At 35.9% G+C, this 22,021-nt stretch overlaps 1 protein-coding gene across 4 annotated transcripts in view; it reads right to left on the bottom strand.

Annotated features, from left to right (window-relative positions):
* Positions 1 to 22,021, bottom strand: part of LOC117224855 (uncharacterized) — a 548,263-nt gene that overhangs the window by 139,948 nt on the left and 386,294 nt on the right. For all 4 annotated transcript variants that reach the window (XM_033478031.2, XM_033478032.2, XM_076526011.1 and 1 more), the window contains one exon: positions 18,123 to 18,312. In XM_033478031.2, coding sequence (XP_033333922.2) covers positions 18,123 to 18,312 — 190 coding nt within the window. The remainder of the gene's footprint in view (positions 1 to 18,122; positions 18,313 to 22,021) is intronic.

Genomic DNA, 22,021 nt, shown 5'->3' with positions numbered 1-22,021 from the left:
CGTTCACTTATCCCTCGCGTTTATTTTCGCGTAATAAAATCCGCATGCTTCCGAAAACGAAGAAGTTGGGAAAGAAGAAGCGAACGAGTGGCTGCTGTCTGGTTCACGCGAGGCAACGTCTTGCTTCGCGGGTTTTTTCTTCCGGATCGGCGGCGCGCGGCTGGGGCGAAGCACCGTCGACGTTTTCCCTCCCCTTCGGATATCATTTACATTTTCCCGACTCGGTCGAGACGAATGCTCTCGACGAGCGAGCTCTCGGCCGACGATTCGAGTCGGCCGAGTGGAAACGATTCCTTTGTCTCGCGGCACTTCTGCGAGAGCACGAGAAGCACGAGCACCAGCACGAGAAGCACCGGCACCGGCACGAGATGCACGAGAAGCACGGAACTCGCGCGAGCACGAGCGTTCACGGGCGATGCTGCTTGGACGAGGCTCGTCGACCGAATCGCGGACATTGTTCCCTCCGCCTTTCACCTGTTGTCTCGCTGTGCTCGAGAAACCAAGGGCCATCGTCGCGGCCCGCGCGTCCCTCTGTCAACAGTATTTGCCGACACGCAGCGCTGACGCGGCCGAATATGATGCACCGGTGCAGATGCAACGATCCGCTACGCCCGATTTAGCTCTCTCTCTCTCTCTCTCTCTCTCTCTCTCTCTCTCTCTCACTCACTCTCTCGTCTAACCGTGAACGACGACGATTCTCTGCAACCAAAACGCCCGCCGTCGCCGCCTCGTTCGAGTGGAAATCGAGGAGCTGGCTTTGTGGATCTTCTGGACAATGATCTTCGGTAATCAAGATCGCGGATGCACGTTGCACGCTGGCGAATTTCATGGCCGATGAGATCAATTGAAGCGTTCGCTGCGGAAACATCTTAACGCGAGTTCAATTGCTTTTACGGAATCTATCGTGATCGCGTTCTTCGACAGGGCCGTGGCCAGGGTTTCGTTTAGGGGGGGGGGGGGGGCATGAATGTTGAACTAAATTAGATTGTTTAATTTTACGTTGATTATTTATCATTTTACATGATACGTGAAACAAATAAAACGAAGGTTTCCATGATGTTTAAACGAAATTTTATACAATATTATACATATAATTATATATATATATATATATATATATATATATATATATATATATATATATACAATATTAACTCTTTCCACTCGAATGGCGACTCTAAGGCACCATTAAAAGTTGTTATGTCACGTTTCAAAATAATGTTATTAATCAAATTTGTTCACATTTGGAGAATTGTCGAAAGGATAACTGTTGCATCAGTCACAAAATTCAATTTTATACGTATAAAATGCATTAGGTTATATAAAATGGAAATACAGTGGGTCAGAAAAACTGTATTAAATTTTGCGTCAATTTGGCTTCGAGTGCAAAGGGTTAAATTATATAATTATACGATATTACGTAAACAATATTATGTAATTTCTTGTACGTCGTATTTAAAAAATTTAGCTTAAAATCAATCTGTCAGGATACTCAGCGAATCTATATTGTCCGGGATTAAGATATCAAGGCGGTTTGTCGCGGTTCACGGTTCGATTTTTTTGGATGCCATTCGTAGAATTATTGTGCCACCTTTCCACCAGTTATTTCCAGGAACAAAATTATCTCTGAATTTTAGTTCTTTTTCTTCTTCTTCTTCGATCTTTTGCGAGTAAGTTGCAGAGACTCGCATTGATATTCGGACACTTTTTAACACCAGGTTCGCGGAGCTCGTCATTAATTTTTTAAATTTACGATTATTCATTTATGATATTCATTTATGATACATTTCTGAGATATTTATTCAATATATGTATATTACTCGCGGCAAATATTGCAACAACACTCGTTCAAGATCAGAATAAATATCTTTTAAAAACAATTAATATTATTTTTATGCATTAACATAAAATAGTTGCTTTTAGTGCTTCGTAAATCTATTGATAAAACAGAATAACTTTTTAAAAAGTGGACACAACGATTTATACTTTCTTAAGACGTTAGAGAGACGAATTTATTAGACAATGTCGACGACATTTTGTTAAAACATTACACTTGGTTGGAATGAAACGAAAAATAAGAGACTCGCGTTTTTTAGTTTTTTATCCGAGCTTATGGTGTATATTCGTGTTAACCCTTCTTAGTCGAGTGGTAACTCTAAGGCACCGTTAAAAATTGTCATATAATGTTTCAAGATAATTTTAATATTATCAAAATTTGTATAGACAAATTTGTAACTGTATGTAAATGTAACTGTTGCATGAGTCAGAGAATTCAATTTTATATGTGTAAGGTATATCACACTTGTTTACTCTGCCATTTGTAATTCTATGCAGCAGTCGGAGGACGTTCACAATTCTTCCTCGACTAAGCGCTACGATATTAAATTTACTCATAATATTGTTATAATTACGATATAATATTTTGCCGACAATGCAACAGAATATTATTCCGACTTAAAGAGACGAAATAGCATACATACTTAACAGGTTATTTCTGGAAATTTTAATCACGAATCATATCTACACGTCGAAGTATGACAAGGGGTTAATTTACGTTAATTTACAAAATATTGTTATAATTGTGAGAAAATATTCACGACAATGCAACAGAATATTATTCCGACTTAAAGAGACGAAATAACATACATACTTAACAGGTTATTTCTGGAAATCTTAATCACGAATCATATCTACACGTCGAAGTATGACAAGGGGTTAATTTACGTTAATTTACAAAATGTTGTTATAATTGTGACAAAATTTTCACGACAGTGCAACAGAATATTATTCCGACTTAAAGAGACGAAATAACATTCTTGCCAACAGGTTATTACTAAAAATCTTCGTCGACGAGTCATACTCGTTGAAGTATAACAAGGGGTTAATTTACGTTAATTTACAAAATATCGTTATAATTGTCGACATATTATTAACGACAATACAACGGAATATTATCCGAACTTAAAGAGACGAAATATCATTCATACTTAACAGGTTATTACTGGAAATCTTCATTACGTCGAAGTATGACAAGGGGTTAATTTACGTTAATTTACAAAATGTTGTTATAATTGTGACAAAATATTCACGACATTGCAACAGAATATTATTCCGACTTAAAGAGACGAAATAACATTCTTGCCAACAGGTTATTACTAAAAATCTTCGTCGACGAGTCATACTCGTTGAAGTATAACAAGGGGTTAATTTACGTTAATTTACAAAATATCGTTATAATTGTCGACATATTATTAACGACAATACAACGGAATATTATCCGGTCTTAAAGAGACGAAATAACAATAATACTTAACAGGTTACTACTAAAAAACGTCATCACGAATCGTACACGTCGAAGTATAGCAAGGGGATAATTTTCGTTTCCTTGCACTTCAAAAATCTGCACACGTCATAATTGCACAAAGATCCACAGTCTATTATCCATATTGTGAAATTAAGGGTACGTGACTAATGGCGATATACTTTACACAAACACACGACTCGCAGCCGGGCTCCGCGCGTCGTTCGGCGTACAAAGTTTGCTGAGAATAACCGTAAGCATATTACTTAAGAGAAATAATACGGAAAAACTTGGAAGTTCACTCGGCAAACATGCATAATGCACGGTTCGAGTTACTCGCGTACGTCTCTCCAGGCCGTGTGCCACTAAATTACGCGGCGAGTTTCTCATACGTCGCTCTCCATTATTACATTCTTTTGCCCCCTGAATTACGAGCACTTTCAGCTTTTTCTTTATTTAAAAAAATCCACGGAGAGCTTCCCCCGGCGAGCTTCCTACCGTTTAGCGATACTTTGCTCGGCGCAGCACCGACGTTTTCCCAAACGCTCGGATATGTTTACCCGAACGTCTTTCCCGCGAGCATATTTCACATCGCGCAGCCGCCTCCAAGAATTCGTAATTAGAAAACTGAATTTTCTCCTCGCTCTGACGTTTCAAATACGATACATTTTCATCTCGTTCGCGCGGCGAACGCGCACGTACGAATTTCCGCCTCCGCGTCGACCAATTTCAAGGCGGTGTCCTATTAAACGGAACTTCAATCTCGCTCTCGGCAGTAGTAATGATAAACGAAACACAACTGAAGATTCTACCAATTTATACGGAACCCCGTATTTCACGATGTTTCAGATTCAATTTCAGTTCAGCCGCCGTGCTTCCTCCTCCTATATGTTGCTCCGCGATCTATGTCGCTGCGATGTTGATTAAAACTTAACGTTCACCGTGCACGTACGTTTACTCCACGGACGAAGTATTGTTAACATAGAGTCCCTCTTCGGTTTGAACGCACGCAAATTGAACAGACTGTTCGAAAACTTCATCGCTGGATAGCGGATGGATCGTGCGAAATTAAAATCGTCTGCGACAATTTCGAGAAATAGGGGAAGTGTACGGTGGCCCACGAAAGTGTTCGTACACCTTTGAAAACGTAATAACCTTTTTAAAACTGGACTATGTGATTTGAATTTTTTGTTTAGGTGATAGAGGGACTAGTATACTAGACAATGACCAAAATGTTTCTTTTTAATTTTGCTAAATTTTGGACCGTTTACCTGCTAATATTGATGTAACATGGGAAAAATCAATCAAAAATGCATTCTAATTTTACAAATTTCTTCAGATGCATTAACAAATTAAGATAACAATTTATATTTATACGTGTTTATCTCCATAAAGTGAATTCGGTCATTCGAGTTGCAACAAAAAAATACATACTATAAACAAATTATAAAATCGTATAAAATAGAGATAAAAACCGACATCGATCTTAAATAAATACTTATTTATAAAATGTCAAATTTTTTGAAACATAAGAATTAATAAACAAGTTTATTTTTATAACTTTTCGACTGAATTTTATAAGGCGTTCGAATCAAAGATTCGATGTTCCTTTATATTGTTTTAATTACGTAGATAACGTTTTACTCTAAATCGAAAGTTTGTTCTATTTTGACATTTAACTACTCTACTTTAATGTACTGTAAAGAATTTTTCCTCTTCAATTTATATTTATTTAAATATATGGCGTAGAAGTGGAAGTTATATTAGTGTTCGAAATATATTATTATATTATTATATTTATTATATATTATTATATTATTATATTTATTATATATTATTATATATTATTATATTATTATATTACACTGTGCTAGTAAATAATATTTGAGAATAGATGAGAGTGACAGTCTATGTCGACCTTTTTAACAAAGCAACAATTACTTTCTCTAACAATAAAGCTAAAATGAATAGTTTATTATTAATTATCAAAATATAAATGCCTTTCGAATCAGCATTCACGACTGCTGTTACAAGTATTTCATAAGATTGAACGTTGTCATAAGCTTCCGAGAATATCAAAGTCAATAAATGAATTAAAACTGCGATTGCTGTTACTTGTATGTCATAAATTATCACTATTAAACATATAAAAATTATGAGACTTTTATAAAATACCACACTTACCCTAGAAACTAAATAGAAAAGTGTTTCTTTCTGTAATAATTTTAATCGTATCGAAATAGACGTTTTTTAATTGTTTTAATTTTTCTAATGAGAACTACAATGAATAGGACGAATATTAAAAGGGACATCACCATTATCTAAAAAATTATCGATTTTTCTACATGGTGTCCCAAAAGTCACTCGCAAGCAAGAAATGAGGGATTCCTGAGATCATTTCAAGTAACCTTTTCCTTAGTGAAAATGCAATCCGCGGTCTTGTTTCCAAGTTATTACCGAAAAGCACTGACCAATGAGAGGCAAGCTCGGCTGACGCGAGGCGGCCGCGCCAATGAGCGGAACTGAACTTCGACCACTAGTTGACTCGGCCGCTTCGCGCTAGCCGAACTCGTCTCTCATTGGTCAATGTTTTTCGTTAATAACTCGTAAACGAAACTCCGGATTGCATTTCCGCTAAGGAAAAAGTTACTTCAAATGATCTCAGGAACTCCACATTTCCAGGAAGTAACATAATTTTCAGACACCCAGCGCAGTATAAAAGAACAAGTATCGCTATTAACACGGTCTTATTATGAACATTTCTCTCTTGCAAGTCAACAGAGCCCGTCTACAGCCGTCCAAATAAATAACCAGAGAAGCGTATAAAGTCACCCTTAGTTCTGGTTACGTTTGCGATTTCCCCGCGATCGTTCTGTGTTTCCGTGTCGTTGGCTCGCCGTGCCAGCGAGAAATCGAAGCGGACGAGGTCGGTAGTTTCCGGTTAGCGAGACCGGAATACGTGCGCACCGAAGATAAGCAGATTCCGCGTCTGTGCGGATTTATCGTGGCTTCGATAAATCTTTGGTTTGCAAGGCTGACGGTAGATACTGCCGCGGCATTAAGGCAGGGAGATTGAGATGTTTAGCGACTAGGCGGACAGAGGGAAATCGAAACGACCGGTTTCGACAGGGCGATACGAGTTTCGTGCCGGCTCTTCCGAATTGACAGGCTGTTTCGGTGATCGATGCTTCTGCCTGTCTTCTCGCTGCTTGATAAAGCTTCCTTGTTACCCTTAACATTCCTGTGTAACCTATGCTACAATAAATACTATATCCAGTCGTCGAATCAAACATTTCTATTGTTCGGTTCCATCGAATTCCATTTCTGTGCTATTATTTTTTCATACGTGTTGCTTGGCATTCTAATTTCTTATTCATTTAAATTACCATGTTATTTGGCATTTTAATTTGTTCTTCAATTTAATTACCATGTTGTTTATCATTCTAAATTCTTAGTCAATTAAATTACTGTGTTATTTGTCATTCTAATTTCCTCTCCAATTTATTCATCATGTTATTTGTCGCCCGAATTTCTTATTTAATTTAATTATCATGTCATTTTGTTATTATAATTTCTTATTCAATTTAACTACCATGTTATTTTATTATTATAATTTCTTATTCAATTTAACTACCATGTTATTTTATTACTATAATTTCTTATTCAATTTAACTACCATGTTATTTTATTATTAAAATTTCTTATTCAATTTAACTACCATGTTATTTTATTACTATAATTTCTTATTCAATTTAATCACCATGTTATTTTATTATTCTAATTTCTTATTCAATTTAATTACCATGTTATCCGTGATTCTAATTTCTTATTCAATTAAATTAGCATGTAACTTGTCATTATGATTTCTTATTTAATTTAATTACCATGTTATTTATCATTTTAATTACTTTTTTAATTTAATTACCATGTTATTTGCCATTCTAATTTTTTTCCAATTTAATTATCACGTTATTTGTAATTCTAATTTCTTATTCAATTTAATTACCATGTTATTTGTCATTCCAATTTCTTTTTCAATTTAATTACCACGTTATTTGTCATTCTAATTTCTTCATCAATTTAATTGCCATGTTATTTGTCATTCTAATTTCTTAGTCAATTAAATTAACATATTATTTATCATTCCAATTTCTTTTTCAATTTAATTACCACGTTATTTATCATTGCAATTTCTTCTTCATTTTAATTACCATGTTATTCGCCATTCTATTTTCTTATTCAATTATAATAAATTACCATGTAATACAATTATCATGTTCTTTTTTATTCAGGGTTTATAATTGCATTAACGTCTATGCTCATGTGAACGACTCGATACATTTTCATTAAAAAATTCTACGTCGTATTACAGATGAGCAATGCGTATACGTATAGCGTATCTTATTTTTAATTTTGATTTTTTTGAACTAGGAATTGCATGGTCGACACTTCCTCGCGTAGGTTGTTATTTCATTTGCATCGTTTTCGACTTTACATTTTTCTTAGCTTCGTTTATACGATTGCAGCTAAGTACGGTTTGTTTTCGTTGCACACGGTACATTTACGTACTGCTGCTTTGAAAAACAAGTAAGCCTGCGTCAATTTGAATGTCAAACAAGGTACCGTGTATTTTCAGTTACGAAATACGAATTACGAAATAACCGGAATATTCCTTATACCGAACATACAATAACAGCTCAACCAACGCTCTTCGTAGTACAACGAGAAATGAATAAATCAATACAACAGCTTCAGAGTGTTCTCCGCAGAGCAGCGTCTTGAAATCGAGGAAATTTTGACGAAGGTCGGATTTCCGGTGCTCGCAGCGTTACAACGACAGGAGTTGTCAGCGTTCGATCGGTAAAAAGCCATTCGAGAAACGTTTAACGAAGCGAAGTCCGCAGTCTTATCGAGCCTAAGACAGAACAATGCCTCGTTACGCGAACCTGAGCACAATCCTGTTTCCGATCGTCCTGCGAATCTCCGCGTTAGTCGCGATTAAAACCTCCTTTATTCGTGGATCTCCAGACTTCTGCTCCCACGGCAACACTCCGCTCCCGAGATATTATCGAGGGACAAAGTGAAAACACGATTCGAGACCGCGGGATGCTCTTATTCGGTTCTTGGTCTTGAAACGACCCGTCCTTTACTCTGTTCTAGTTACACTGTCCGACAAAATCAAACTTTTTTTCTGGGTTCTTATAGCCACTATGAAATTCTTGTAGAGCTTCACTCCCTGAACAAGAATCCGAAAACGAAATTGCTCCATCACCCTCAGTTTTTTAAATAAACGAACTTTTGTAAAAACCCAAAATTTTCGACAAAAATTAGGTATTGCATGAAAAGTACAAACGTTAGAAAGTTCTAATATGTGTTAAAAGATAGAGGAAAGTTTCCCGACTATAGTGGCATGCAGTTTATTAATTGTTTTTGGTCCTAAATAGCAATAAATTAATGTCAAAGTTTAAAAAAGTGTCGACGTGAGCAGTTTCTGCGCAATATTTTTGTATTTTTACGAAAAGTTTTTTTGTTCAGCACGAAAACTCTACGCAGGATCGGATTCTGTAGACATTTCTGAAGAAGAAACGGCCCGGTAAAAGTGTCGGAACGATATACATTTCGAGTAGATCGAGAAAATGTTCGACGACAACATGTACACGACGTTTTGCCGCCATGAGCTTCGCTGCTCGCTTCTCTCTGTCCGACAGGGCCGAAGCTATGGGTAATTACTTCTTCAGAAATGTCTACAGAATCCGATCCTGGGTATAGGAACCCAAAAATCGTGTCGGACAGTGTTATCGTTCCTTTCAGGTTCGCGACCGAAGATTTCTCGGAATTAAAATGACATGGTAACGTCATAAATATGATCTCTCTTTTTATATTTTTATTTTTACTGTCTAACAAGTCGTTCTAAATCTTTGTACCTTTTCCTTTTCTTGTTTCTATAAATATTATTCGTAATTATAATTTCTTCTTCAATTCAAGTACCATGTTATTCGCCCTAATTTTTTATTCAATTATAATGAATTACCATGTTGTTTGGCATTCTAATTTCTTATTCAATGATAATAAATTAACATGTTACTTGTCATTCTAATTTCTTATTCAATTTAATTAGCATGTTATTTCGTTATTCTGTACTCCTATTAAATTAAATTACCATATCATTTGTCGTTCTAATTACTTATTCAATTAAATTAGCAAATTTGTAATTCTAATTTCTTATCGAATTTAATTACCATGCTACTTGTCATTCTGATTTCTTATTCAATTTAATTACCATGTTATTCGTCATTCTATTTTCTTATCCAATTTAATTACCACGTTATTTGTCATTCTGGTTTCTTATTCAGTTTAATTACCATGTTATTCATCATTCTATTTTCTTATCCAATTTAATTACCACGTTATTTGTCATTCTGGTTTCTTATTCAGTTTAATTACCATGTTATTCATCATTCTATTTTCTTATCCAATTTAATTACCACGTTATTTGTCATTCTGGTTTCTTATTCAGTTTAATTACCATGTTATTCATCATTCTATTTTCTTATCCAATTTAATTACCACGTTATTTGTCATTCTGGTTTCTTATTCAATTTAATTACCATGTTATTCATCATTCTATTTTCTTATCCAATTTAATTACCACGTCATTTGTCATTCTGGTTTCTTATTCAGTTTAATTACCATGTTATTCATCATTCTATTTTCTTATCCAATTTAATTACCACGTTATTTGTCATTCTGGTTTCTTATTCAATTTAATTACCATGTTATTCATCATTCTATTTTCTTATCCAATTTAATTACCACGTCATTTGTCATTCTGGTTTCTTATTCAGTTTAATTACCATGTTATTCATCATTCTATTTTCTTATCCAATTTAATTACCACGTTATTTGTCATTCTGGTTTCTTATTCAATTTAATTACCATGTTATTCATCATTCTAATTTCTTATTCAATTAAATTACGATGCTATTTTGTTATTCCACTTTCTTGTTCAATTAAATTAGCAATAATTTGTAATTTTAACTTCTTATCCAATTAATTACCATATTACTTGTCATTTTTTCTTTCTGTGATTTCATTAATAATGGGTAACATCCCCTACATATTCAATAAATAAATAAATTTATTGAATTTATTGTCTGCATTAATTGCAAGATCTATAAACTACAAAGATATTTGTTTCTTTTTGTAATCATTTTAATGGGTTCACAGTAATGTAAAGATATTTTCAAGATATTTTCTTATAAATGCATAAAGATCCACAATCTACTAATAACCTAAGAGACCTTAAACGCGAAATGAAAGGAAGAAATCATTAGTCATTTTTGCCGATTACATTTCGCCCAACTCCGTTCGTCAGCCAATTTTCGCCGACGTTCAATTTCTCCTAAGATTTCGCGTTATCGATCGAGAGCGGTTTTTCCTCTCGCCGAGCAACCAGAGGAAAACATCGAGTTTCCGTTCCGCCGCGGGCTCCCTTAATTGCGGCCCGGTTAGATCAAGCTCGAAGATATTTGTTCTATCCGATCGTTGCGTCGGTCGGTCCGCGATTTTTCTCGGAGAAAATTTGCATTCCTCGAGGGCTCTCGCTCGCTCCAAGAAATTTCGTACGTGGCAGGAATGTCCGACGGATCTTCCTTCTTTTCCAAGTCGCCAACATCTCCCAGGACCCCGCCGCGCCGCCGCCATTTTCTCGTGTTCCGGCAAAGAGCACGGGATTTATCTTCCATCGACGCAGGAATCGAATCGCTCTCCTCTCTCGCTGGAATCGAATCGACGGAGTCTGCGAAGATCTCCGAGGCTCGTAGATAGAGTATTTGCCGACTTCGCTCCTCGGAAACCTCAAATTCACAGTTCATGTACCGTGTCGAATGAAAAGATCTTTTCAAAAACAAGAAGTTTCTGTTCTTGTCGGGTGAAAATGAACTTGCGATTTTAACCCTGGCATGACGACGAACCGTAGTGGCCGGTGACCAAGACTCGCATGATCCGTACCAGCATCTACAGGGTGTATTCTTGAGGTCATTCGAAGTAACCTTTTCCTTAGCGAAAATGCAATCTGCGGTTTTGTTTCAGAGTTATTAACGAAAAGCACTGACCAATAAGAGACGAGCTCGGGTGGCGCGAGGCGGCTCAGTCAACGAGCGCACGAAATCCAGTTACGCTCATTGGCTCGGCCGCGTCGCGCCAGCTGATCTGGCCTCTGATTGGTCACTGTTTTTCGTTAAAAACTCGTAAACGGAGCGGCGAATTGAATTTTCGCTAAGAAGAAAGTTACTTTAAAGGAACTTAAGAATCTCCCATTTCTGGATTGCGAGACATTTTTGGGACACCGTGTACATTGTACGCGTTCATCGTCTTGCCGGACGAGTCGCTTTAACAAGTTCCAGGTTCATAGTGAAACAACATTTCGCTTATAAGGCAAGTAGAAAAATTGTAAATAGTGTTCTACGATAGAAGAATATTTTTGGAAATTAAATAATTAAAGATACTATAGCGAATACAATTAAAATTAGTAGATTCAATGAAATTGTTTGAATGAATGACTTTAACAGGTCTCAAATTTGTATTAAAATAAAATTTAACTTAATAAGAAGCAATTAGAAAATTTGTAAATAGTGTTCTACTAAATAATTAAACATACTACAGCGAATACAATAAAAATTAGTAGATTCAATGAAATTGTTTGAATGAATGACTTTAACAGGTCTCAAATTTGTATTCAATTAGAATTTCACTTAATAAGAAGCAATTAGAAAATTTGTAAATAGTGTTCTACGTCAGCAAAATATTATACATCCGGAAAATAAAGAATTGAATATACCATAGTGAATAAAATGAAAAATGATCATCCGAATTAAATTGTTTAAAGGAGTCATTTTAACAAGTCTTAAATTTGTATTAAAATAAGATTCCACTTGATTTAGGGGCAATTAAAAAATCTGTAAAATAGTCGAACATATTATAGCGAATACAATGGAAAATGATCGTAAGAACAAAATTGTCTGAACAAGTTTTGCTTTAATACGATCTTAGATTTCTATTCAAGCTTGTAGACTACATTTAAATCACACAAAGAAAATTTCTCCTGATAAAAAGCAATCAGGAGAATCGTAAATAGTGTTCTACAATAGTAGAATACATGAAATTTAAACTTGAACCCACGAATACAATGGAAAATGGTAGACCTAATGTAACAGTCTGTACGAGTTACTTTAACAGGTCTCGAATTTGTATTAAAATAAAATTTCGCTTAATAAGAAGCAACCAGAAAATTTGTAAATAATGTCAACAGCGAAGCAATACGTCAGCAAATTAAAAAAATAAAACACACTATAGCGAATGCAATACAAAATGGTTACCTTAAAATGCTCGTCCGAACGAGTTAATTTAACGCGATCTTAACGCAGTATTTAAATATGTGAGCCATAGTTAGATCATCCAAAGAAAGATTGTACATAATAAAGTCTTGGAACGATACAATAGATCTCTCAGCAAATTAAAACGAGATATAAAGAGAATTCATCGAGGGAAACCAGCGCGACGCAGGAAAACTCTAGAAAAGAGCAAGTTCGAAATATTTTATTTCGCCGTTTACGTTTTGATTGGCCCGAGTGGGCGTGGCTAGATTGCTCTGAATCTTTTCGGAGCCATCCAGCGCCCCACAGAGCAATCTGTGCCAGCGTCAGTTGGAGTGGCTCTCGCCGGGAATATTCGAGCGGCTTCATCTTCCCACCGTGCCGGGGCAATCTCTTATGCTTCGCTTTTATTTTTCGCAACAATCTGCGTCTAGAGAGAAATGCCACGAAATTCAAGCCGGACTCGGAGAACAAAGGGCTTCAAACGAATTTACCGCGATCGAGCAAGTCGAAGGAGACGGTGAAATATTGTACGCGACACCGGCCAATCTCGTTCCGTCCGCTCATCCTCGGCTCGGCCGCTGCCAACTTTCGTTCATCCTCTCGTCTACTCCGCGAAAGTGCACCATTACGGTAATGCGTTTCGTTCACAGTACCCGTCGTCACCCTTCCCGCGATTCTTCGTTCCTGATCGACTCGACGTTACCGTACACCCTAATCTCTCGTTCGCGGATCGGTGTCGGTCCATCCTCGTAATACTTCTCGCGTTCTACGCTTTGTATTCTTGTAATTTTGTCGAATGGACCGTGTAATCGATTATGAATTAGCGATGCGGAATTGCTTTCGCTTTATACTGTACTAATTATATTCTACAGAAATTTTTATTTTGCATTGAGTATAATGTACTGATTTTGTATTGTAGTGATTATACATATTGTACTGATTATATTCTATTAATTATATTGTACTGAATATATTGTACTGATTATATATTGTATTAATTATATTCTACAGTAATTTTTATATTGTATTGAGTATATTGTACTGATTATATTGTACTAATTGTAATATACTGTTTACATTGTATATTATATAATCAGCACAATAAATATAATCGGTGCAATATACTCAATACAATATAATCAGTAAAATATAATTACATAATTATATAATCAGTACAATATAGTCGGTACAATATACTGAATACAATATAAAGATCACTGTACAATAAAATTACTATAACATAATAAGTATCATATAATTATATAATTATATAATCAGTACAATACAGTCGGTACAATATACTGAATATAATAGTAAATATATATATATATATATATATATATATATATATATATATATATAATTGTATATATATAATATATATATATTATTAATTATATTATTGATAATATCATTATTATTATTAATTATTTATTATATTATTAATATATATATATATATATATATATATATATATATATAATGAATATATATAATATAAAGATCACTGTACAATAAAATTACTATAACAAAATCATTACAATATAATCAGCAGTGTATAATCAGTACAATATGATCAATACAGTATAATTAGTACAACATAATCAGCACAATAACGGAAGAAGCAAATAAAATTGTTTTCGAACGATTTGCACAGATGTTGATCATTAAATCAGTACAATATAACGTGCTCATTATAACTAGAGTACATATCGTTCGAAAACAATTTTATTCGTTTTCTCCGTTCCTGTACTTCGATTGTTATGAAACGCTAGCAGATGAAACAGAGAACGGAGTAACTACAAGAAAAATTGAAAAATTGTGCTCATTAAAACGGTCGGTGAAAGGATAATCCATTTCCATGTATCTTTAATTTCAAGCTATTGATTGCGTAACATTTCTGTTTCGCAGATAGATCCACAGCTCATAATTAATAACAGATATGAATAGCAAAATGTCAATATCGGCACCGCTGAATTAATATTAAAACAATCCCATCCGATGAATATTCAGACGCGATCTCTGGTTATAGAATTATTAATGGATGATTCAACTAATTTCCATGATCCGATCGGCTGTATATCGTTTGTTGTCGTACTACGAGTTTTCTAATCCAGGATTCATTTAAAACTATTATAATTCCTTCTAAAATGCGAAATGCACCGACGCCCTCAAACTGATTCCACAGAGGTGTAGGCACGTTGCAACGCAACGTTACACAGTCTCGCGTTAACAAGCGTATTAACAGGATACAATTTTCGCCGGTTCAGTAATTCCGTACTTGTGCAGCGAGCACATTAACACAATCGGACACGAATTATGTAACCATGACACTATTGATTGTCAATTGGGTCATGACAATACAGCGGCCGCGAGTGTTTTACTGCGACCAAACCGTTCATAATTGTTGCGCGGATAACTACGGCAGGGGAACCAATTACTGTGCCCTGTTAGCAGCCTTCCGGAGTATTCGCTGCTGAACACAACTGCAGCAATTTAAATGACATATCTTAAGAACTTAAAGGTAAATTGCAAAGTTTCTTTCGTCGACAGTAATCGAATCTCTTTTGGATATTGTGAGAAAGTAAAAAAAGGTTTTGGCGCCAGTTACCGTGTGCCTACGATCTACAAAAATCAGTTGCTATGCCCCCTCCCTGGATACTGTGTTTCAAAAACTAATTGCTTCTCTTTTAATTAATTTAGTTATTTTAATTAATTGTTTCTCTTTTTTAAAAAATTGCTTTTAATTGTTTCTCTTTAAAGAAATAATTGCTCCTAATTGTTTCTGTTTCTAAAACTAATTCCTTCAAATTGCTTCTGTTTAAACAAATAATTGCGAATTCGTATACAATATAAATATTTTGAAATATTTTTGTGTGTAAAATTGCTAACTCGACTGTAGATTTTTATGTAAAATAAAAATTGTTCTCGCTAATTACAAGATGCAGGAGCTGCAAGATGCAAGGAGGTTTGTTTTCGGACACAAGCATCACAATCGAAATTAAATACTTGACATTCTTTCATAAATTGTATATTCTATAAAGAAAATTTAATATAATAATAATAAGTTATTTAAAAGTTTACATTACAGAGAGAGAGAGAGAGAGAGAGAGAGAGAGAGAGATGCTTGCTTTAACGAAATTTCATATTTACATTTCGCATCTTTAAAAATACGGCAGAGATGATTTGAGATTTGAGGTTATGTAGGCCACCACGTGGTAAGCGGCACAATAACTGACGCATCGAGTAAAAAATGGATTCACTTAATGTGCACAGTAACTAACGCATCAAGCGAAAAATAGGTTCAATTACCGTGCACAGTAAAGTAAACTACTTAAATTGAAACTAAAAACAAAAATACAATTAAATAATTACCATTTTGCTTTCCCATAATCTTAATACGTTTCACTGATACAATTAATATTGTAATATCTTGCCTAGAACGATTTCTTGTACCGAATATTCATCTTCATTCCTTCAATATTTTCTGATGCTTTTACATAAGCTTTACAGAAAATTTCGCGAATTCGGTATCACAAAAGATTGAAATAATTTTTGCGGTATTTCAAGAACTTTCGTCTTTTACATGTTTAATTGTAACAAATGAATTGAATTTAAATATAAAATTTTGATATTTCTTATATAATGAATACACAGTCAATTATGCTTGAGAATAAACGAAAGGCACAGTGATTGGCTACCCTACAGTAACTGGCACCGCTGCCCTGTGCAACTGTGGACGATGTAGTGGCTTCTCCGTTTCTGTTTCGCACGAAACAACGGTTTCGGGATTTACGAGGGAGAAAAAGAGGAGGATGATGCGGTTAACTGCGAGTTCCCGAAGAAGTTGCTGGAAGTCGAACTTTGACAGAGAGCCGTCGCGGCTAACTTGGCTCTCAGGTTCGGCAAGTTTTCGCGTTCGACGAGGAAAATCGTGGTCGTCGTCGACGTGCCGGCTGTCCCGGCATACCACGCCAAGACTTTCGCAATTACGTAGTCGATATCATGTAAATCCTACGGCAGCCGTGCGGTACAATTGACGAACGACGAATCCACCCTTCGCGGAAACTTTTACGCGAACGGTCGACTAATATCCCGGCGGGGAATTCGTCGTCACGCGCGCGGATCTCGGGCACAAAACACCGAAAACTCAATTTCCATCGCGGTGACGACGTAAACCAGAAATATCAAGTGGCACCGAAAGATTTTCAGACCCACAGCGCAGAAAAACGAAGGAGGATGATATGGAATAACTAGGCTGCGGATTTCATGCGTTTATTAGAACGATGGGCAAACGTAACGCAAAGCTGTGAACGCACGAGAAGACTATAAAGAACACCGTTGCTTTATTTCCAGTGTTTCTCTCTAATTTCTGTTTTGTATAATCGACAAGGAAAATGTTTATTTCGCACGAAGATCCGCAGTTTAATAAGAATGTTGAAAAGGTCAGTTTAACCTTATCGAAGTATCGAAGTATAGGTCATCTTTCGGAATTTATTGCAGGAGAACAAATAGATGCAGAGGCTGAAATGTTTTTGGCGTTTCATCAGGCGTTCTTTACTATTGTAAGAGAATTTTTGTTGCTTATGGTATTTAATGGTTTTTTTTTAATGCGAAGTTGATTGACTGTTCAGAGAAAAATCGCTGCATTTTGGGTGGTCACTTTAAGTCGATTTTGAAATATATTCTCGTTGGAATTTTTTAACTTCATTAGACTCAAATTAAAGCTAGATAAATCCACTATGAGACAGGGTTACTCTAATTTCAACGAAAATTGAAGATCGTGTCGAGAAATAATAATATAATATTAACGATGAAATCTGGCTCCACATTTCATTGAAATATGCCACTGTAGGGGTCCCTTTAAATAACCCATAAAATCCATTCTCATCGGAATTTTCAAACTTTATTAGTCTCAAATTGAAGCTGGAGAAACGCGATTTATAATAGTTCCATTCGGGATAGTAGAAAAATTCTGAAACCTATCAAAAAGTTGCCTCGAAGTCACGAATTATTCTAAACAATGCTCCACCCAGTCCACTCCATGAAAACGTTTTTCAACCGACTTGTTGGTTAGATCATCTCCGCAGTATCACATTCACAAACTATCCTGAAAGAAACCCCTTCGAAAGACCCTCAAGAAGACCCTTAAGAAGACCCTCCAGACCAAGAACCGGCTTACAAAGAAGGAAGACAGAGCAAGAGTTAAGAACTCGAGATGCACACGTTTCCCCATCGAATCTCTCCTCTGGGGGTACAAGCGGGGTCGAGATTCCTCGAGAAATGTTCTCCGGGGGGAGAACAAGTCTCCGACTCTTCTTCCGGAAGCGCGGGCGCATCGGCTGCATCTCGAGATCGGGTGCAGCCGCGAGAACCGGTCGCCGGGAAAAGTTTCACGTGCGAGCGGACGGCTTCGTATCCGAGCGATGATTTATGAGACTCACCCTGACGGGGGCGAAGATCTGGTCGGGCTTGATGTTCTCGAGCCTGTGTTCCTGCTCGCCTTTGTGCAGCAGCTGCAGGTGCGGCTGGAAGTGCGCCGGACAGAGGGTGCCGAGAGGCAGAGGCGACGCCCATGCTGGAAGATGGGGTGGGTCCCGGGTGCCTAGTTCCCTGTAGAACGTCTTCAGGAATCTGGAAACAACGAGTTCCGCGGTTAATCGTCGTTTTACCGTGCGCATCCCTCCTCGTAAATTCGCATAACGCTCGGATTAATACGGGATACGCGGAGCTTTGATGTCATTGCGAGGTTATGTTATCAGTAGACTGCGGATTTTATGCATTTATGGTCAGAACGACATTATAAAATACATTAAAAATAATTCTTTTATTCTTTCGTTTTGTTTATTTTTGAATAAAAATATTTAATATAGCTTATTCGATACATATGAAGTTAATAATATGGGGTAAGAATTATATACAGTATACAGTGTGATAATTTTAAATTTGAATAAATAGAACAAAAATAAATCGTTTATTCTTCTAGTTTGTTTAGTATGGAATAAAAATATTTAATATAAATATTTAATATAAATAACGATCAATATGAAGTTAATAATATAGTGTAAGAATTTTAAATATAAATAAATAGAATAGAAATAACTTTTTTATTCTTTTGTTCTGTTTATTTTTTAATTAAAAAAATCTACAATTCTAAGCACATCAAAAAATTTGAGGACGTTGTTATCTTTTCTTCTATGTATTAAAATTAATAACAACAGAAACAGATTTTTATTTAATTTCTGTTCCCGATAATTCAGGTGGACAGTTCTCATTTTACAAGAAAATGACAAGAAAATAAGAATATAAAAAAATAACAAGAATTTACAGACTTTTATTAGATCCTTGTGTTTGCTGCCTTATTACGGTATTGCTTTTGCCTTTTAGAACGTTTCTTTAATCTTGTATCTTTAATGGTGAGCGAGTTAATTTCGTGTATGCACAATGTTAGTGAAAAAATATTTACATCTTCAATTTCCCTCTAAATGAAATTACACGGATCGCTTTGAAGTCTGTTTAAAAACTACCTCGAACAGAAATGTAAATAATATATACAGTTTTGCTTTCTCTGCTTCTTATTATTTTTTAAATAAAATTATTCTAAATCTATTTCAAATGTATTCTTATTATTTTAATCTGCTTCTTATTATTTCCTTAAAGAACAATAATTTTATTTCACCATCGTGAAGTGCGCGCCCGCGGCGACACTGCATTTAAATAAATGTCCCGTTCGCAAATGTTTCGAATAAATTAACGATACAACGAATAATAAATTTTACAAATGAGATCTGTGACTCTCCGCGGAAGCATTAACACTGCCGAAATGTTCATAAAATTCCGCAAACTAGTTATAACATTGAACGAGTCGAATAACCTGGACTCCGTTCCCTGGAAATCGCGCAAACGAACGTTCGAACGTTCCTGTAATTCAAGTCAACGCACACAGAGCAGCGGAATCACGCGACGCAATTATTAATCCATATTTATTTTAAATTACTGCCTCGATAACTCTTCCCCTGTGAATGCAAATTTTACCATGGAAATTTAATTACCTAACGAGCAGTCGAAACATTATGACCCTCGAAGTGCAATGAAATAATTTCAAACGTTTCTGTGCCGCGATGCAAAAACCGTTCATTGTGCGTGTGCGCGCACGCGCGCGCGTGTCCGTGTGTCCGCGAACTAGAGGGAAAAGTCAATGGAACGTTACTGGCTAATTAAAATAAAGGACGGCCGAGGTGTTGTTTGTATTTTCACCCAGTAAACCATGATTGCTACCATCGGCAAAAAGTATTTTATCGTACGTATCTTTGTTACACAAATTACGTGCACAATGAACAACAAGAACATTTTATCCAGCAAAATAAAAGCTACTCTACATGCGAAAAGAAGACAAAAATATAGGCTAATGCGTTTCTATTTAAGGCTGTGTTTTTTTAGGGAAATTATTTGAAAGATGCGCCAAGTTTGCGTGGTTTGTAGTATGGCAACAATTTTATTCCTACACGGTAGTATTATCTTTCAAACTAATTTCTCTCAAAAACAGAAAATGAAAACCGAAATGAACAAAATATTATTTTATATTTTTCTCTGATTTTTGTATGTAGAATCATCCCCTTCTCGGTTTTACCACTAGTTAATGACCACCCTGTATTTGAAAGTGTCCGCTCAATAATATTCCAATTATTTTCGTAAATTCCACGATAATATTAAAAATCTTTCAAATTTCAGAGCGCAATTTTGGAGCTTCGAGGAGCTGGACCGAGAACAAAGGAAACAAAGTGAACTAAAATTTAAACGCTCCCAGATCTCCCCGACGCCCATTGCTGCTGAGAAAATACGGTTCATACTACAGACAATTATTCCCGAAGGAGCCTCGGAAAAGACTATAATAAACCACCCCGTCGCGAGGATAAAGAAACACGGTGGAAGAACGCAGTTTCAAGAAAGGGTCCAGAGCTCGAAAGAAGATGGTGGAATGTACCACCCAATGGAATTTATTTTTTTTTCGACCATTCGATAGACCATTCAAGGGAAACCCTTTCAGCGAAGTTTCAAGTCGCAATTCCCACCACACAAGGGTAGTTACAGTTATTTCTTCTGTTCCGCTCAGCGGAAAATTCTGGAAAATGCACTTTTTTTTCGAATTTACAACGGTTTTAAATTTTGTAATAACCGCAAAAGGTAGACCGCAGATTTTAGGCAAAATAAAAATGTTATGCATCATTTGCAAGATGCAACAACCGCGTAGAACTTTTTTTCGTTAATGATTTCAAAACTTCGGAAACGACGTATTGATGTTCCTAAAATTTTTCTTTTATCCGTTCACTGTTTTAAATTTTACATAGTCAATTTTGCAATAAATGCATAATATAAGAATATAAACATGTTGTCCTTATAACAATTTCGATACGAAATCAGCATTTTCAAGTTTCCGGATTTCTTAAGAAATTGATTTTGCAACTCAAAATTCTGAAAAAAAATGGCCAGTTGTGCCGTATCGAGTAGAAATTTCATGAATTTTTTCATAATTTTCCGTCGAGCAGAACGGGAAAAATAGAGCATAATCTGTTAATTCGATTTAACCCTGTAACTACCCTTGCGGCAGAGTTGAGCAGGAACTGATCTGATTAATGATTACTAATGATTACTGAGTTATAATAATGCGGCAAAAAATAATTAGGCAAAATATAACCTGCTACTAATTATTTATCCATTATTTCGTAGTTGTTATGACTAATTTATAACGATTTCACAATAATTAACGAGTTACAATCATCAGATCAGATTACATTTTGCACAGTTGTTATAAATTGGTTACAATCGTTAATTGTTTTAGCAGATTAGATATCGCCCAATTATTATAAATTAATCATAACCGTTAATTATGAATCAGATTAGATTTTGCCTAATTAGTATAAATTAGTTATAATCGTTAATTATTGATCGGATTACATTTGGCCCAACTCTCCCCAAAATAACCTCGAACGGTCTAAAGAAAAATCAACGTGGTTAGAGGGCGCATTTGACCATCTTATACCCTTTCCGGATTTATACCCTTCTCAGATTTTCCCTGCCGGAAGTTTAATATTCGCCTCACAGAGTGGACGTTAATGGCCATCAAGCTCGGATCCGTCGACAACCATGGAACGTGGGGCAAGCCCGTGAAAATTGTCACGGCTGGACCTGTCGAAGCAATCGGCCGGAAGCCGTAAAGCCAGTCCCTATCCACGTCCGGTCCCTTTCCACGCTTGATCACCTTCGCGCAGGCTCCCGAGATCATCAATCTTCGCGCGGCGCCGCGTGTACAACGAATGCATCATTCACCGTGAAACTGCCACTT

Source organism: Megalopta genalis, chromosome 13 (genome assembly GCF_051020955.1).
Source record: "Megalopta genalis isolate 19385.01 chromosome 13, iyMegGena1_principal, whole genome shotgun sequence".
Taxonomy (NCBI): domain Eukaryota; kingdom Metazoa; phylum Arthropoda; class Insecta; order Hymenoptera; family Halictidae; genus Megalopta; species Megalopta genalis.
Note: the sequence above shows the minus strand (reverse complement) of the source record. Positions and strands in the feature narration are given on the sequence as shown.